Here is a 15,771-nt window from a genome sequence, read left to right on the forward strand (position 1 = left end):
AAGTTAAAAATATGGCATGCACATCTAACATAAAAAATTACTGGATTAGTTGGACAAAGTCTAGTTCTTAAGCTAATTACTGCAGTTGTGTTAGCAGAAGCATTATCTAAGGTGATAGTTAAAACTTTATCAACGAGTCCATAAAAACCAGCAATTTGTAGAACAATAGTTGCAATTTTGGACACTTTACGATCTAAGTGAAAAAATACACAACGAATATACTGAAGATATTCGGTTTGAAATTTAAAAACATCATTTCTAACCGTGGTCTTAGGAAAACCTTGAAAAGCAAGATTATAAGTTTCTTGTATATAATGCACAAAAGCAGGGTGAGAAGTAAAAGTAAAAGGTAAGCCACAAACAACCACCATTTTTGCTAAGTTCTCACGATCTCTATCTTTGTTATAGGGGCGTAAAATAGTACCATAAGCATGGTCAAGTTGTTATTGTCAAAAATTAGAACTCCCGCCAGATCCACTAGGAGTGCTAGTACCGATGCTAGGATCCGCTATTAGTACGACTTCTATTTTAGCTTGTATCCATAAAGCTTTGTGCTCCCTACCTAAGTACCTAGTTAACCACCCCCCCGTCTCACCACTTTTGGTGTGCGCAAAGTTTTGCTTACATATTCCACATGTAGCACGTTGATTGACTTTATCATGTTTTAAAATTTTCCATACAAATGATGTTTTGGGATGTTCACCCTTAGGCTTACCCCTTACAGGAGGTACATGGGGTAAAGCTCCAGACCGAGATTCAGTCTTAGTTGGAGCTTGTGTTGCGGAACTAGTGGGTGTTTCATCTAAATCTTCTTCCTCATTTTCTTCGTCCTCAATAAAATTATCATTACCAAATTATCTTTGTAAAGTTTCATGATCTAGTTGTTCTCCGAAATTAATATTATAACATGTGGGGGGTTGGGAAAATAAAATTTCATCAACATGAGTTATTTCATCTATATGATTTCTAATTCTAGGAGAAGGGTTAGGATTAATAATTTAACAAGTATGCGACCTCTGCGGGTCCCAACAGTACTATCACATAGCCTAATTTACAGTCAAAATTCTTTAACACATAGAGAGCATATAGCTAACAACAAGTTATTCAACTTTACAGTTTCACGGGACGGATAAAGTCACAATCCCCTCGGTGCACTCCCACACGCCCGTCACCTAGCATGTGCGTCACCTCCAAAATAATCACATGACAAAAACAATCCGGGGTTTAGTACCCTCAGGACTATATTTAAAATTGTTACTTACTTCAAACCATGAAATTCTTATTTCGCTAAGCCTTTGCCTCGTGAATTGGACTCCAAACACCTCGTATTTAGCCACAAATAATTCGATTCAGTCAATAAATTTTATTGGAATTAATTCCATAATAAAACGCTAATTTTTCATAAAAATCCGAAATTTAGCTCAAAAATCGTCCGTGGGGACCACGACTCGGAACCCGACAAAAGTTACAAAATCCAACAACCCATTCAATTACGAGTCCAACCATACCAGTTTTACTCAAATCCGACTCTGAATCGACACCGAAATCTCAAAAATTCGTTTCTATGAGATTTCTAAAATTTCCCCAAATATCAATCTCAAAACTCTAATTAAATAGTGAAAACAATGATATATTCGTGTATATTGACCAAATCCGAGTTAGAATCACTTACCCCAATATTTTTCCTTGAAAATCTATCAAAAATCGCCTCTCCTATAGCTCCAATTTGTCAAAAATGGCGAATGGGACGAAGTCCCCTGCTTTATAATTCAGTCCAGGTAGCCCTCGGTCCTGGCCCTCGATCATGGCCTCGATCATGGTCCTCGATCATGACCCTCGATCATGGGCCTCGATCATGGCGTCGATCACGGGCCTCGATCATGGGCCTCGAGCATGGCCCTCGGTCCTGGGCCTCGATCATGGCCCTCGATCATGGCCCTCGATCCTGGCCTTTGATTCTAGCCTTCGATCATGGCCCTCGATCATGGGCTCGATTTCTGGGCTCCCCGAATTTCCAGCAGAAGATAAATTGCAGAAGCTGTTTTAGTCTAATTTTTGATTCATTAACCATCCGAAACTCACCTGAGGCCCTCGAGACCTCAACCAAATACACCAAAAAATCCTAAAATATCATACGAACTTATTTGACACCTCAAATCACATAAAACGACGCTAAAACCACGAATCACACCCCAATTCAAGCTTAATAAAATTTAAAATTTTCTAACTTCTACATTCAATGCCGAAACCTATCAAATCAAGTCTGATTGGCCTCAAATTTTTCACACAAGTCATAAATAATATAACGAAGCTATGAAAATTTCCGGACTTGGATTCCGACCCCGATATCAAAAAGTCAACTCCCCGGTCAAACTTTTAAACTTAAACTCCTATTTTAGCCATTTCAAGCCTAATTTAACTACGGACTTCAAAAAAAAAATCGGACATGCTCCTAAGTCCAAAATCACCATACGGAGCTATTAGAATCATCAAAATTTAAATCCAGGTCATTTACATATAAGTCCACATCTGGTCAATTTTTTTAACTTAAATTTTCAATTACGAGACTAAGTGTCTCATTTCACTCTGAATTCCTTTCGGACCCGAACCAATTAACCCGGTAAGTCATAAAACAAATGTAAAGCATAAATTGAGCAGTTAATGGGAGGAACGAGGCTATAATACTCAAAACGACCGGCCGGGTCGTTATATTCTCCTCCTCTTAAATAAATATTCATCCTCGAACGAGTTTAGAATCATACCCGGAGTCTCAAATAGGCGTGGATATTTGCTCCGCATATCCTGCTCAATCTCCCAAGTAGCTTCTCCGACTGGCTGGCCTCTCCACTGTACCTTCACTGATGCTATGTTCTTTGATCTCATCTTTCGAACCTGCCGGTCTAAAATAGCCACCGGCTCCACATCATAAGTCAAATTACCGTCCAACTGTACTGTACTGAAATACAGAATATGAGACGGATCCCCGACTTACTTTCGGAGCATGGATACATGGAACACTGGATGAACAGACTAGGTGGCAAAGCAAGTTCATAAACCAACTCTCCAATCTTCTTAAGTATCTCAAAAGGCCCAATATACCGAGGGCTCAACTTGCCCTTCTTCCTGAACCTTAACACACCCTTCATGGGTGAAATCTTGAGCAGAACCTTCTCCCCAACCATGTAAACAACATCACGAAAATAGGGCCAAAGTGTAATTTAATAAACTTAGGAGTTATATTAAAAATTTGGGGGTAGGGGTGTTTTGGAGGGGGGAGGGGACAATTATAGTCGTTTTAGGCTGTTAGGAACGACTATTTTTGCAATTGGAGCCGTTGCCCAACGGCTAGAATTTATAATATATAAAAAGAATGCGGGACAGGACAAATGGGACGAAATGGCCATTCCGTCCCATCCCGTGTCCCGTATAACATGGGTCCATCCCATTTAGAATTAAGTGGGGCGGGACGGTACGGAATGGCCCGTTGGACAGCCTTACTTTCACTTATTCTTACTCTTTCTTATTAACTATTTCTATATTCCATTCCAGAAAACTTAACGTTGCGTGCTCACAAAATATCAAAGTTTGCTTTTGGGTGTATTCTTCGAAATTTCAACAAGAAAAAAGCAATCGTTATTTTGAAGCAGTGCAATACTATTTCGATACCGTTATATCAACTTATCAAAATTTTGAGCCAGATTTTATTATTCTAACCTTATATTATATTTTTCATTGAAATTTTGTCATTATTGATATTCTTACTTCCTAAGTATATATTCTTGTTTTAGTTATTATTAGATTTTATTCAATTTAAATATGTCAACTAGAAAATATGAATCCGGTTATGCAAAAAGAGAAAAAAAAAGTGAAGAATTAATTAAATCCCAAAAGGGAGCCCTTGATAGATTTTTAACAAATAATAAAAAACTTAAATCAGAAAACATGGGAGGATGTTCTTCAAATGAACAAGTCAGTGATAGAGTTGAGTTAGATGATAATAACATCCAAGAAGAAAATCTAGAAGAAGTTACTACGAAATCTGACATAGTTTCAGAAAATTAAAAACTCTTAAATGATTTGACTAATTACATATCTAAAAATATATATGACGATTTTTTTTATTTTTTTAAAAAATAGGACCTCTATGTGAAGTTTGGCTTTAGGGTCAATCTTGTTGAGCCGGACCTGAGCCTAACCTTTAATTAGTATAGTTGTGCGCTTCTGGTCCTTAAAGAAAAAACGAATATTGTCTCAAATATATCAAACTAGGGGCGAAGAAAAGATCTTCGAAATTTGGTTAGCAAAAATAAAAATAATAAATGCATGATATGTATTTGTACATGTATCTCTATTGCTTAATATGATTAATTAGTAACATTTTTCACTAGATTAAATTATTTAGACATGGTAAATACCGTAAATTGAGTTAATTTGACATAAACAACCTATACGAATAAATATTCGGCAAGTGGCCAAATATACCCATCTACTTTTGAAAATGGTCTAAGAATACCCCTCGTTATACTATTGGGTTATCTTTATCCCTGCAGTCATACTTTGGTTCAAATATACCCCTCATTTAAACGGAGAAACACGTGTCATTGTCCTGTTGGTCAATTCTAAATATCTCATAATTAATTAAAAAGACCCATTATCCATACCCGATTTTTTTTTTTTTTTTGTAAAAACAGGAAAAAACTAAAAAAATATTTTTACTAAAAACAGAAAAAATGAAACCATTTTTTTTCCTAGTTTTTACAAAAATCTGCTTTAAAAAAACTGAAAAATATTTTTTAAAATAATTTTTTTGTAAAAACTGGAAAAAAAAACTGAAAAGCAATTTTCTAAAGCAACTAAAAACTGAAAAAAACTGAAATATTTTTAACTAAAAACTGAAAAAAAAAATATTTCTTTTTTCAGTTTTTACAAAAACACAACTTTAGAAATTTGCTTCTTTTTTTTTTTCCAGTTTTTACAAAAATATTTTTTTATATTTTTCACCTTTTTTAAAGCAGTTTTTTTATAAAAACTGGAAAAAAATATTTTTATTTTTTTTAGTTTTTAGTATAAAAAAAAAAATTCAGTTTTTACAAAAAAAATTGCTTTAGAAAATTGATTTTCAGCTTATTTTTTCAGTATTTTCAAAAACATTATTTTAGAAAATATTTTTCAGTTTTTTCTAAAGCAGTTTTTTTATAAAAACGGAAAAAAAAATATTTTCGTTTTTTTCAGTTTTTAGTAAAAATAATTTCAGTTTTTTCCAGTTTTTACAAAAAAAACTACTTTTCGGGTATGATTAATGGGTCTTTTAATTAATTAGAAGATATTTAGAATTGATCAATAGGACGATGTTTAAATTAGAGGTATATTTGAACTCAAAGTATAACTACAGAGGTATAGATAATCCAATAGTATAACGAGGGGTATTCTTATATCATTTTCGAAAGTAGAAATGTATATTTGGCCCTTTGCGTATAAATATTTATCTTTGTTATTTATATCGTTATAGGGACATTTGTGTACCTCGATATCATCGATTGGGTGTTGATGTTGGCAATTGGTAGTGCATTAAATGGTCTTTCCTATCCACTATCAAATTTTTATCTTCATTTATTATTGACGAATTTTTCACCTGTCAGTCTCCTTAATATTTTCAAAAACCAAAGTGCTGTAGTATGTCTTTCGTCAATAGAAAAAAATAACATTTTAAAATTTTATGTGTATTATTTTTAAATCTTTTATATGTAAAAATGAAAATCTCTTGTAAAAACAGATGAAACTAAAAAGAATTTGTAAAAGACTACAAAACTAACTCTCCCCGTAGCTAGTCATATTAAATTCCAGTTCACAATAACACATTAATTTGCTACGATATTATGAAATAATATTTTTTTTCTATATACTTAAAACAGCACTAGTGTATTTCTAATATCATAACTCAAGATTTTCATTTGAGTTCCCAAAGTAGAAACAATGTAGTGTTGTTTCAGACTCAATACAATGTTTGATTGACTTTATTAAATTCCACATTACTAATATCTGCATAAGTTATTGAAATTTTTGTATATTATTTTTATTCGGGATAAAATGGAACAAGAGTTGCATATTAGCAATACTAAGCAATTCTTGCACAACAAACTCAACTTTATTGTTAATCGTGTACAATTTCTACGTTACTTTTCATCGCATAACCAATCTCTATATTTTGATTCCTGTATAACTAGTTCGTGCACCGAATGGTCCTTCCTTATTCTTTCCCTTATAAGGCCAGGGAACCAAATTACACAAATAGCCGGCCGGATTCATTGTTTACTTTTTCTCGTTGGTATACATTGATTATACATAATTATACACATATTATATATGAATTTTACATATATTATACATCTGTCGGTTATTTTTAGTTTAAGAAATTTGGTGGGTGACTATTTGGGTTAATTCTTCAAGTGAATATTTCTGAAATTTGCTTTGATAGCCCGTTAACGCTCAAACTTGGTACTTCATTGGGCCCATTTTCTGGGCTGATAGTCCACATTCTCAAGGCCTTACATATGCCAACAATTTTTTGTGGCTATTTTTTAAAGATTTCACGGCGTAATGAAGGAGTCCTCCCCATTTTAATTTTTTTAATATCCAACACGATGCCTAACACCGACTACTAATTCAACAACAACACAATCGGTGAAATCTCACAAGTGAGGTCTGAAAAGGATAGTGTGTATGCAAACGTTACCCCTCTTGTGAAGGTAGAGAGGCTGTTTCCGATAGTATAATCCAACAATCATGAAAAAGAGGTATGGTAGTGAAGAAGCCATGAAAAAAAAAATAATAACAAGAAGAAGAAAAATAAGATAACTGAAGCAAACAACAACAAATAGTAATAGAAATCTAAGAATGAGATAAAACGAGCATAATACTAATATTACTGATATGGAGAAGGAAAACGCGCGACCACCTATTAAGCCACAACCTTAATCCTCGACCTCCACCCCTCCTATCAAGGGTCATATCCTCAGGAATATTACGTCGTGTAAGGCCCATTAAAAGAAAATTCGATCTCTAGCAGGATTTTTTCTAAAGGAATCATATCCCATGCCACCATAACTATTGTGGTCATATTTCAATTTCATACAAGGTACAATGGTATATATGTAAAGGAGTGATCCTCTTAATTTATATGCTTTCATAGTGAGAAAAATAGGCAACATGTGTATAGGGATGGGCTTATCATTCTTAAAGTAGGAAACTAGAGGTTAGGTTATAAGTTCCCTCCTTGTTAAATATCTTTTGATATTTATTAATATTCCCACCCAGAGATCCAATTTTGAAACCTATGCGATTCCAGAAAGAGAAAAAAAAGTCAAATTGTGTCCATACCTACAACTTCGCCCTGAAAAAGGCATCATATCATTGTTCTAGAACAACTTATACCTTTTTGAGTAACCAAAAAGAGTAATTCAATGCACAAAACATCTCACATTCACACATGTCATTCATGCAAGGTCCAGAAAAGAATCGCACCCCAAAAAGTATAACATGACCATTCATGCAGGATCCGAAAAAGAATCGCACCCCAAAGGGTATAATGTAAACATTCTACCCTGACACAAACATTGAATAATTTCATGGCTCAAACCGGTAACCAATAGGTCAAACAGAGACAACTCTAAGTCTATACTATAACTCCTTCAGCCCATTGAGTAACCAATCTGTTAAAATAATAAGTTTGCATTGAGTACAAAAGAGAAGGGATTTTCAGTTCACTTCTTAAGCAACTGAATATGTTCTGGAAAATAGGATCTTATTTAGGCAGTGAACGAGCTTCCAAATAAATTTATAGTGACCACTAATCCAGATTACCAATTATCTTGAGACATTGAGCAAAGAGCATAAACATAATACTATAAGACAGAAGCATCAAGCAGTAAAAGGAAAAAAACGAAAAATAAATAAATTAAAACATACACTACATTTCAGTGCAGCAAGATGCAATTATTGTTGAAAAAAAAAGAAGATGCAATTGTTAGTTCTTGACATTAACTAGAACTGGAGATAGAGAAAAGTACGTAACTAAACAGATCCTAAGAACTCACTGCACTAAAGAGCAGTCCGGCACACAAAGCATCCCACATTCACGCAGGGTCGAGGAAAGGCCACACTCCAAGTGGTGTGACGTAGACAACCTACCCTAATGCATGAACTAGTGTCTGCTTTCACGGCTCAAACCCGTGACTTATAGGTCACACGAATACAACTTGACCTAAAAACTCACTACACTAAACGGATAAAAAAGCCCGTCGTTGACATATACAGAAATTGCCTCAGTCTAAGATGATTATCACTCAAAACTAACAATTAAACACTGAAAACTCCAGAACTATGGATAGTACTACAATTAAACTCTTAAACACTTTCTCTAGAGACATCAGCAAATCAAAAACGTTGCTTCAACCTCTCTGCAAATTCTACTGGACATATCACTACAGAATCTACACAAAGTCCACCTTTAGTGTGTGTGCAATCGATCTGAGTCATAGAATATTTAACTTTCATGGGTGTAACCGAACCTGTAACAACAAAATCACCTACACGGTGGTACTTCCACATTCCAGGTTCATTCAAGTAACACTGGGTTGTAGCTTGTTGACCATCTGATGTTGAGAGCTGAAACCGCACGGGCTTTTTATCCCACCCGTGGACGTGCTCGGAGTTGCAGATCCGGCGGCCAAATTTCCGAGAGGCACGTCCTACTTGCAGTCTAAAGAATATGCTATAGGACCCAACAGGGAATGGGAAATCGACTTCTCCGTCAACTTCGAACCACCAGATTTGTTGGAGATATGCAACGGACTTGAATCTGCGTGGACAGACAGGAAAAGAAATCAATAAATATTCAGTCTGAGCATGTACTAGCTTTTCAAGATTATTATAGCAATAGAATGAGAACATACAGGCACAGTACAAGCATATCAGTGATTAGCCAGTATTAGAACAAGAACATGAGTAAGAAAAATGCAGATATTTATCCATTTTCCTTTGCTTTTACTTTCAAGAATGAGCTACAGAGATCCTCGAAGAGATCCTCGAAGCAGTCATTCAGGTACCAAGACATCTCAAAAAGGCCATGACCCCATGTAGAGCTAGAGCATGAAATTTCACCGTTATCCCCTAAAGCTCAATCGTTTTTCTTTTATAATTGTGGTGTCCGGGCCAGCTTGCGCGCACCTCGACTACTTCCACAGGATACCTGTCACCTCCCACCAGCAACAAATATCAGGTAACTCTATCCATCAAGGTTTGGACAGATTAGAAGAAATCACCTAGTGTTTTTGCCTCCGCTGGGATTTGAACCTGAAACCTCATGGTTCACCCACTTCACAATTATCCCCTAAAGCTCAATCATTTTTGCAGATATAAAAATATGTGCATTCCAAAAACAACCTCTTCTTTTTGGTTAATTATGGGGCAACACGAGGAACCTTACATCATATCAATCTGGAACGATAAATAGGCTTCTATAAGGTTTTATGAGGTAATGGGTATAATCTGGTTTCTGCTCCCCTCCCCCAACCCCACCACCTCAAAGCCTGCATACTAATGTTAAAGAGTGGTCCTGATTGGAATTGCTAGGTAAACCATGTGGACTAATGATTAGCTGTGATTAATTGGATTTTTTTCCTTTTAAACAAAAGTTTCACCTGCATCAGCAAGCAACGAGCTAACAAGCAATGTTCCACCATGACGACAATGTTGAAACTCCTAATTCACCATTAGATTGCAACAATAATACTATTGAGAAAGACAACACGAATTCCCCCTCAAATATCTCAAGCACTAAATCTTCCAAGGATTATTTAGAACAAATAAAAAATCAAAAATAATCTACAGGGTAAAGACACACTTATCCAGGCTTCTTCAACTAATTTTGGTTATTTTCTAGAACGAAAACTCCTACATAATAGGAGAAAGAAATGTCATCCTGGCATCTAGCAGACTAATTACATCATAGAAATGACAATTTAAAAAGATAAGACTACATTAAACAGCTGCAATTCACACGCTTGAAACTTCTTACGAAAGAATTCACAAGCTAAACAAGAGAAATCATGTCACAAAAACCTTTTATTAGGAGGATCAATCGCAAAAAATGCGCCCAACAGGCGAACTCGGATTTGATCAGCCATTCTAAAAACACATACATCATTAACCACACAAATACAAACATTCATTCTCCCACAATTATACATCAAGCAAAACAATCTCAAAACCTCACCTTGATTCATCAGTTTCAATCCGACTCCAATATCTCCTATCATCAATGCCTGTTATTGCCAAGCCACTTGAAGATACAGACAAACAAACTCCTCCAGTACTCTTATCTAACCAAACTCTCTGCACATATCCCAAAGAGCAATAAAACCATCAAACTCATTTTCCACCCTCAAACAAATTAGGAGCCTTTACACTACTTCTCAAATTTTAATACTAATGGGGCAACCCGGTGCACTAAGCTCCCACTATGCGCGAGGTCCGGGAAGGGCCGGACCACAAGGTCTATTGTACACAGTCTTGGCGTATATTTCTGCAAGAGGCTGTTTACACCGCTCGAACTCATGACCTAATAGTATTAAATTTTAATACTACTACTAGCCTTTAAATTACTAGCCAAATCTAATACTACCACTTTAACAGCAACGCCTCAATACCAAACTAGTACAGATTTACTAGTTAATGATAGTAATTTTTATTTTCAGGAAAAATCCAGAGGAACACAAGGAAAAAAAACTAATGAAATTCTTCATAAATAGGGTATAGAAATTATGGATTACATCTCAAATTTTCATAAAACTAATAAAATAACACCACCTCGTTAGTACAACCGATTTCCCAGTTAATGAATTTTTGGGCACACAATTAATATCTTGATTTAGCAATAGAAAGAGGGATAAAGATTGGACCTTTGTACCACCATCAAAAGAATTGGGTCGACAAAGCCTAGCATAAATGTCTCTTTTACACAAATTGTTAGGAAAATTTTGGACCCTTTGAATAATAGAGCTATAATTCAAAGGCAACTTAGATTCCCACACAAAATCAGCAGAAGAAGCTCCTCTGAAAGCCCTGTTAAGCATAGACAATTTACAGATCTCAGGAGGGTCCATATATACAAGAACTGAAGCTACACAGCTCTCTGGCAAATCACCAAGACTAGGATCAATTGGCTCAGTAGATGAAATCAAGAAAGAAAAAGCAGAACCCATGTTGGGTTTGGCTTAAAATTACAGAAAGTTCAATTCTTGGCAATTGGTTTATAAAACAAAAACAAGAAATTGTGATTGTGGGTATGAAAGAGAAACAAAAGTGGAAAGTTACAGCTGGAGTTGGAGGGAATATGTATATATGTGGAATGGACGGTGACTATATGTTTGTGTACTTTTGTTGTGTTTTCCCCCCCTATATGTTTCTGTTGGATTCTGCTAGGGGTTTTTTCTTGGGGGTGGGGGTGAGGAGTAGGGAGTTTGGTATGTATAGGATGATGGGAGGTATAGATTAGTAGCAGTAGTAGTAGTGGTTGGATTAGATTGAAAAAATGAAATGGATAATTAATGCAAAGGTTGATTGGATAATTATGACACAATTTGACTATATTGGCATGGAGAACAAATTTAAATTCATATTTTAAAGTAGACATTTAGTAGCTTTAATTAATTATAAATGTATTTGTATAATTATTAATTATGTTTATATTAAATATATTATTTAATTGACACTCTACTAATTAAAACAGTGATTTGATAAAAAATAATAACTTTTTTTGTATTTTGGAAAACGATAGAATATAGACAATTCTTTTTTAAAATAAAAAAAAAATGAAGATGATTTTAGATAGATAGAATTAAGTTTCTCATCTTAAGTTTTATTTTGTTCTATACCTAGCCTGCATTTATCCTTAATTAAGTTTTCTAAGTTATATATTTTTTGTGTTACGTACCTAGCCTGCGTAATCTTGTTTGTCCTCCTCTTCATATTCTTTTATCCTTTAGGCTTTTGGTGATTAAGAATAAATCTAGTAGTCTTTATTTTATTGAACTCGAATAATAATAATTAAGTTGAGAAGGAATAGAATTTTCTGGAAGACACGGTAATGTGAGAATTTTTTGTGGATAAGGCATATCTTTATTGCATGATCTAAATGAAAGCGTATACTAATTTGGATAAATTAGATGAACATCAGTTTTGGACTGCTATGGTAATTATACAGCCAATTAACTACTAGTAATAAATAATTAATGACATAAGTCATCTTTACTCTCTGCTCATTATTAGCCAACATTGATTTTACTATTTCAAATTGGGATTTCAATTGGGATATTGGGTTACATAGCAAACATGGTTAGATTCAGAATAAGTTTTACATTAATCCGCTGCTTGCATTAGATTAATATTATTTATTGTATAGTTACATATTAAGGAATTATCATGATTAAGTAGTAATAAAGTATGTATAATAACACATATTATGCACTTACTAAATTTATTACAGTGCAAACATGAATATATACAAGATTCTTTTTATTACGCCAAACGCCTCTCGAACAGATGCATATACCTACCTATTGAAATGCAAAGGTAGAGTAAAAACTACATAGTTATAAAATAATAAATTGACAATGTCTTATATATGTTCGTTGTTATACAATGTAATTTCCTTTTTCTCTTTTGACATTTTTTACTTGATAATGTTTTGTTAACAAGCTTAGTATTAATTTACTCCGTGCTGGTGTGAAATGGTCATTTAAAAAAAGTAAATTGTATATTAATCTTTATAGTACATTAGAATATTATGTAATAACCTGAAAAGGAGAGTAATTTAATAAATTATTTAAATTTCAGACCACCAATGAATAAACTTTCAACTACAAATTACGATATGAACTACCCTAAAGGGCGGAAGTCCTTTCCCTATCATTTCATATTGATGTCTAATTTTGTACGTGGTCTATCCTTTTTTTACTTTTTCTTTTACACTTCATTTTTCTTCTATTTCATCTTAGGCTGTTAAAAAGCAAGATTGAACAGATACGTTGTATTTCAAATATTCTTTTCCAATAAAGTATGTAAATTGTACGAACACAAAGCCAAATGATCACCCATAAAATTTACTCGAATAACCGATAATGCTAACATCCAATGGAATAACTAAAGACTGTACGACAAATATGAATATTTGTTATGTTGACTACCAGGTTGTGAGGCTGCTGCCGAAGATATTTTCTATTTATATCTCCGTCAAATCCTAAATAGAGCGCCAAATATGTAGATGATAAATGGCCCATATTTCCATCTTTATATTCCGCAACAGTTTCCTATCTCTTCCATGGTTAAATTAGATCACTCTCAAATAGACCGTAGAGTATGAGAAATATACTAGTTATATACTTCCTCCGGTCCATAATAAGCGACTTATTTGCTTTTTTATTTTGGTCCAAAATAAGTGTCCATTTATATAATCAAGAAAAAATTCAATTTGTTTTTCCAAAACTACCCTTACGTATGTATCCCTAAAAAGTCTTTTACTCCTCACATTAACTATGCTGCAACATTTAATTAAGGGTAGTTTAGTCACACTAACTATCTTTGTCTAGAATTTAATATTTTCTTAATGGGTGTACCCGAAGCAAATTGGTCACTTATTATGAACCGGAGGGAGTATGAAATAAGAACATGTGTATAAGCAATATAAGATGAGAATATCTAAAGAATAAAAATTATATCTTTAAACTAAAGTTTGAACTGAAGTTATTGGACTCTATCAAACCCGTAACTCTAATGCTAGCTCCTACTAGTTAACAAACGAAAGTTGATGAAACCATACACAACTGCTCGGATTACAAAAAGACAACTAAGGAAATTACCGAGAAATGTCAATAATGGAGCATCCAAAAGTTCGCGGGCTTTCCTGTATAAGTTCACCAGATCAAATATTAGTAAAGATTAAAAGATAGAATCAATCAAATTTAAATAGTGGATCCGTCTCATGTCAGATATCAATAAGCATATAAATTATATGTACTGACGGTATAGAAAATTTATATATGACATAATTTACATTTATAACATATTACGTATTAACTATTTATTCTAGGTTACTGGTCAATATTTATTAAATAGTGCAATGGACTTTAACTCAATCAATGAGTATGTTACAATCATATCGAATAGTTAGCTGTTGATAAAACTACCATAAAAGTCTAAACATTCTCTATATATTAAGGCAACAAATTAAGGTACCAAAATGCTTATTAGAAATCATGAAAACAAAAGCTTTACACTACTGATATAATTAATCGTATTAGCACACTTTCCATCAGATATCTTGTGTATCACACGTCTAAAAATTGCATTACCAAGTTCTTTACTTTTAAAAAAACAAAAAAAAACAGGTTATGGTCGGTCACATTTGCCACTTTTATTAACCAAAAAATACAAACATAAAACAATCATTTTGCATAATCCATTCGCATACCGAACTAGCTTTTAGTTTTATTAAATAATATATTCCACAAAATGAGTTGTTTTATCATTCCTTTTTTTTGTTTCTTTTTTGCACTTTCGGCTTCCACATTCCACTAGTATGAAACCGTGATCTTGTTGAAAACAACTACGTATATTTTATTTATAAAGTGAAATATAGGCCATACAAATCAGTCTTTAGTTTACGTGTAAAAGTTTAACAAGAAAATTTAAAATAACATACTAGGTAATAGGTTGCATTGAAAAATTAAAATATTTAGGTGGTTTGTGGTGGGAGTATCCTATGTATTTATTTATTTAATTTAATTATTTAATATTATAAAATTTGGAACTAATAAGTGGCAAATCAATTACAGAGGTATGTATCTTTCACCCTCTACGTGTGTATGAGTCAGAAAACCAGTTAACAACTCATCCTCCAGGTTTACACCACGTAGCTCAAGGTCAAGTGTGCGTGGAATTGATCATGATAAGTAGTTGTGTTCATAAGAACCCGAAAAATTGAACCAAATCGAAAACTGAATCAAACCGACCAAAAAAACCGATACTTTTTAGGTTTGATTTACTTTTGGTTTTGGTTTTAATAAAAAAAAAAAAAAAACTGAACCAAACCAACTATAAAAGTAGCTATTTAAATTTGTTATTACAACTATATATATGTATATTTTTATATAAAGTTTCTAAAATTTTATGGTACATATTAGTCATTTGTATTTTTAGTCTAGTTCTTTGCTATTATAATAATCTAATTCTTTACCTTTACATTTTAATTAAATATCCATCGGTTAAGTTCAAATTTCACGGAATTTATGGAGATCTAACATATGGTCTAGATTTAGAACCATTAAAATTGACACCACATCCTGAGTCACGTAATAAGTTATATGATACATTATGACCTATGATCCTTCTTGTGTATCAGAGTCCCACATCGCCAAAACACAAGAGGGAGAGGTCTGGGGTGTTATATACACCCCCTCTTATGGACTCAACGCCCTCGCTAAGGTTTGCCCCACCGCATGGATTCGCCTAGACTCAGCACTGAGGTTTGCCCCTTCTAACCGGGATTTGCCTAAATTCAGTTGAACTCTGACCCACCATCAACATGGCTGATACAAGAGTGGCTCTAATACCATTTGTAGCAGACCAGTCCGCTAGTGATATTGTCCGCTCTGGGCCTAGGCCTTCACGGATTTAAAATACGACACTAGGGTCTAAGGCTTGTTAACTTATATA

The 15,771-nt window shown here is 33.9% G+C and overlaps 1 protein-coding gene across 1 annotated transcript; it reads right to left on the minus strand.

Moving 5' to 3' along the window:
• Nucleotides 1-7,977: 7,977 nt before the first annotated feature.
• LOC104103080 (F-box protein PP2-A12-like) lies at nt 7,978-11,527 on the minus strand. Its single transcript, XM_009610959.4, has 3 exons — nt 10,959-11,527; nt 10,274-10,392; nt 7,978-8,857 (listed from the first exon to the last, which is right to left on the minus strand). Exons 1-3 carry the CDS (start codon nt 11,259-11,261, stop codon nt 8,434-8,436), a joined length of 846 nt encoding a protein of 281 aa, XP_009609254.1. The 5' UTR covers nt 11,262-11,527; the 3' UTR covers nt 7,978-8,433.
• Nucleotides 11,528-15,771: the final 4,244 nt, after the last annotated feature.

This window comes from Nicotiana tomentosiformis, chromosome 8 (assembly GCF_000390325.3).
Source record: "Nicotiana tomentosiformis chromosome 8, ASM39032v3, whole genome shotgun sequence".
NCBI classification, from domain to species: domain Eukaryota; kingdom Viridiplantae; phylum Streptophyta; class Magnoliopsida; order Solanales; family Solanaceae; genus Nicotiana; species Nicotiana tomentosiformis.

Coding starts and splice junctions, on each gene's coding strand:
- LOC104103080 (XM_009610959.4), bottom strand. CDS start 11,261: ATGGGTTCTGCTTTTTCTTTCTTGATTTCATCTACTGAGCCAATTGAT. Junction 10,393..10,958: donor CTTTTGATGGTGGTACAAAG/GTCCAATCTTTA, acceptor GGATATGTGCAG/AGAGTTTGGTTAGATAAGAG. Junction 8,858..10,273: donor ATTGAAACTGATGAATCAAG/GTGAGGTTTTGA, acceptor CTGTCCACGCAG/ATTCAAGTCCGTTGCATATC.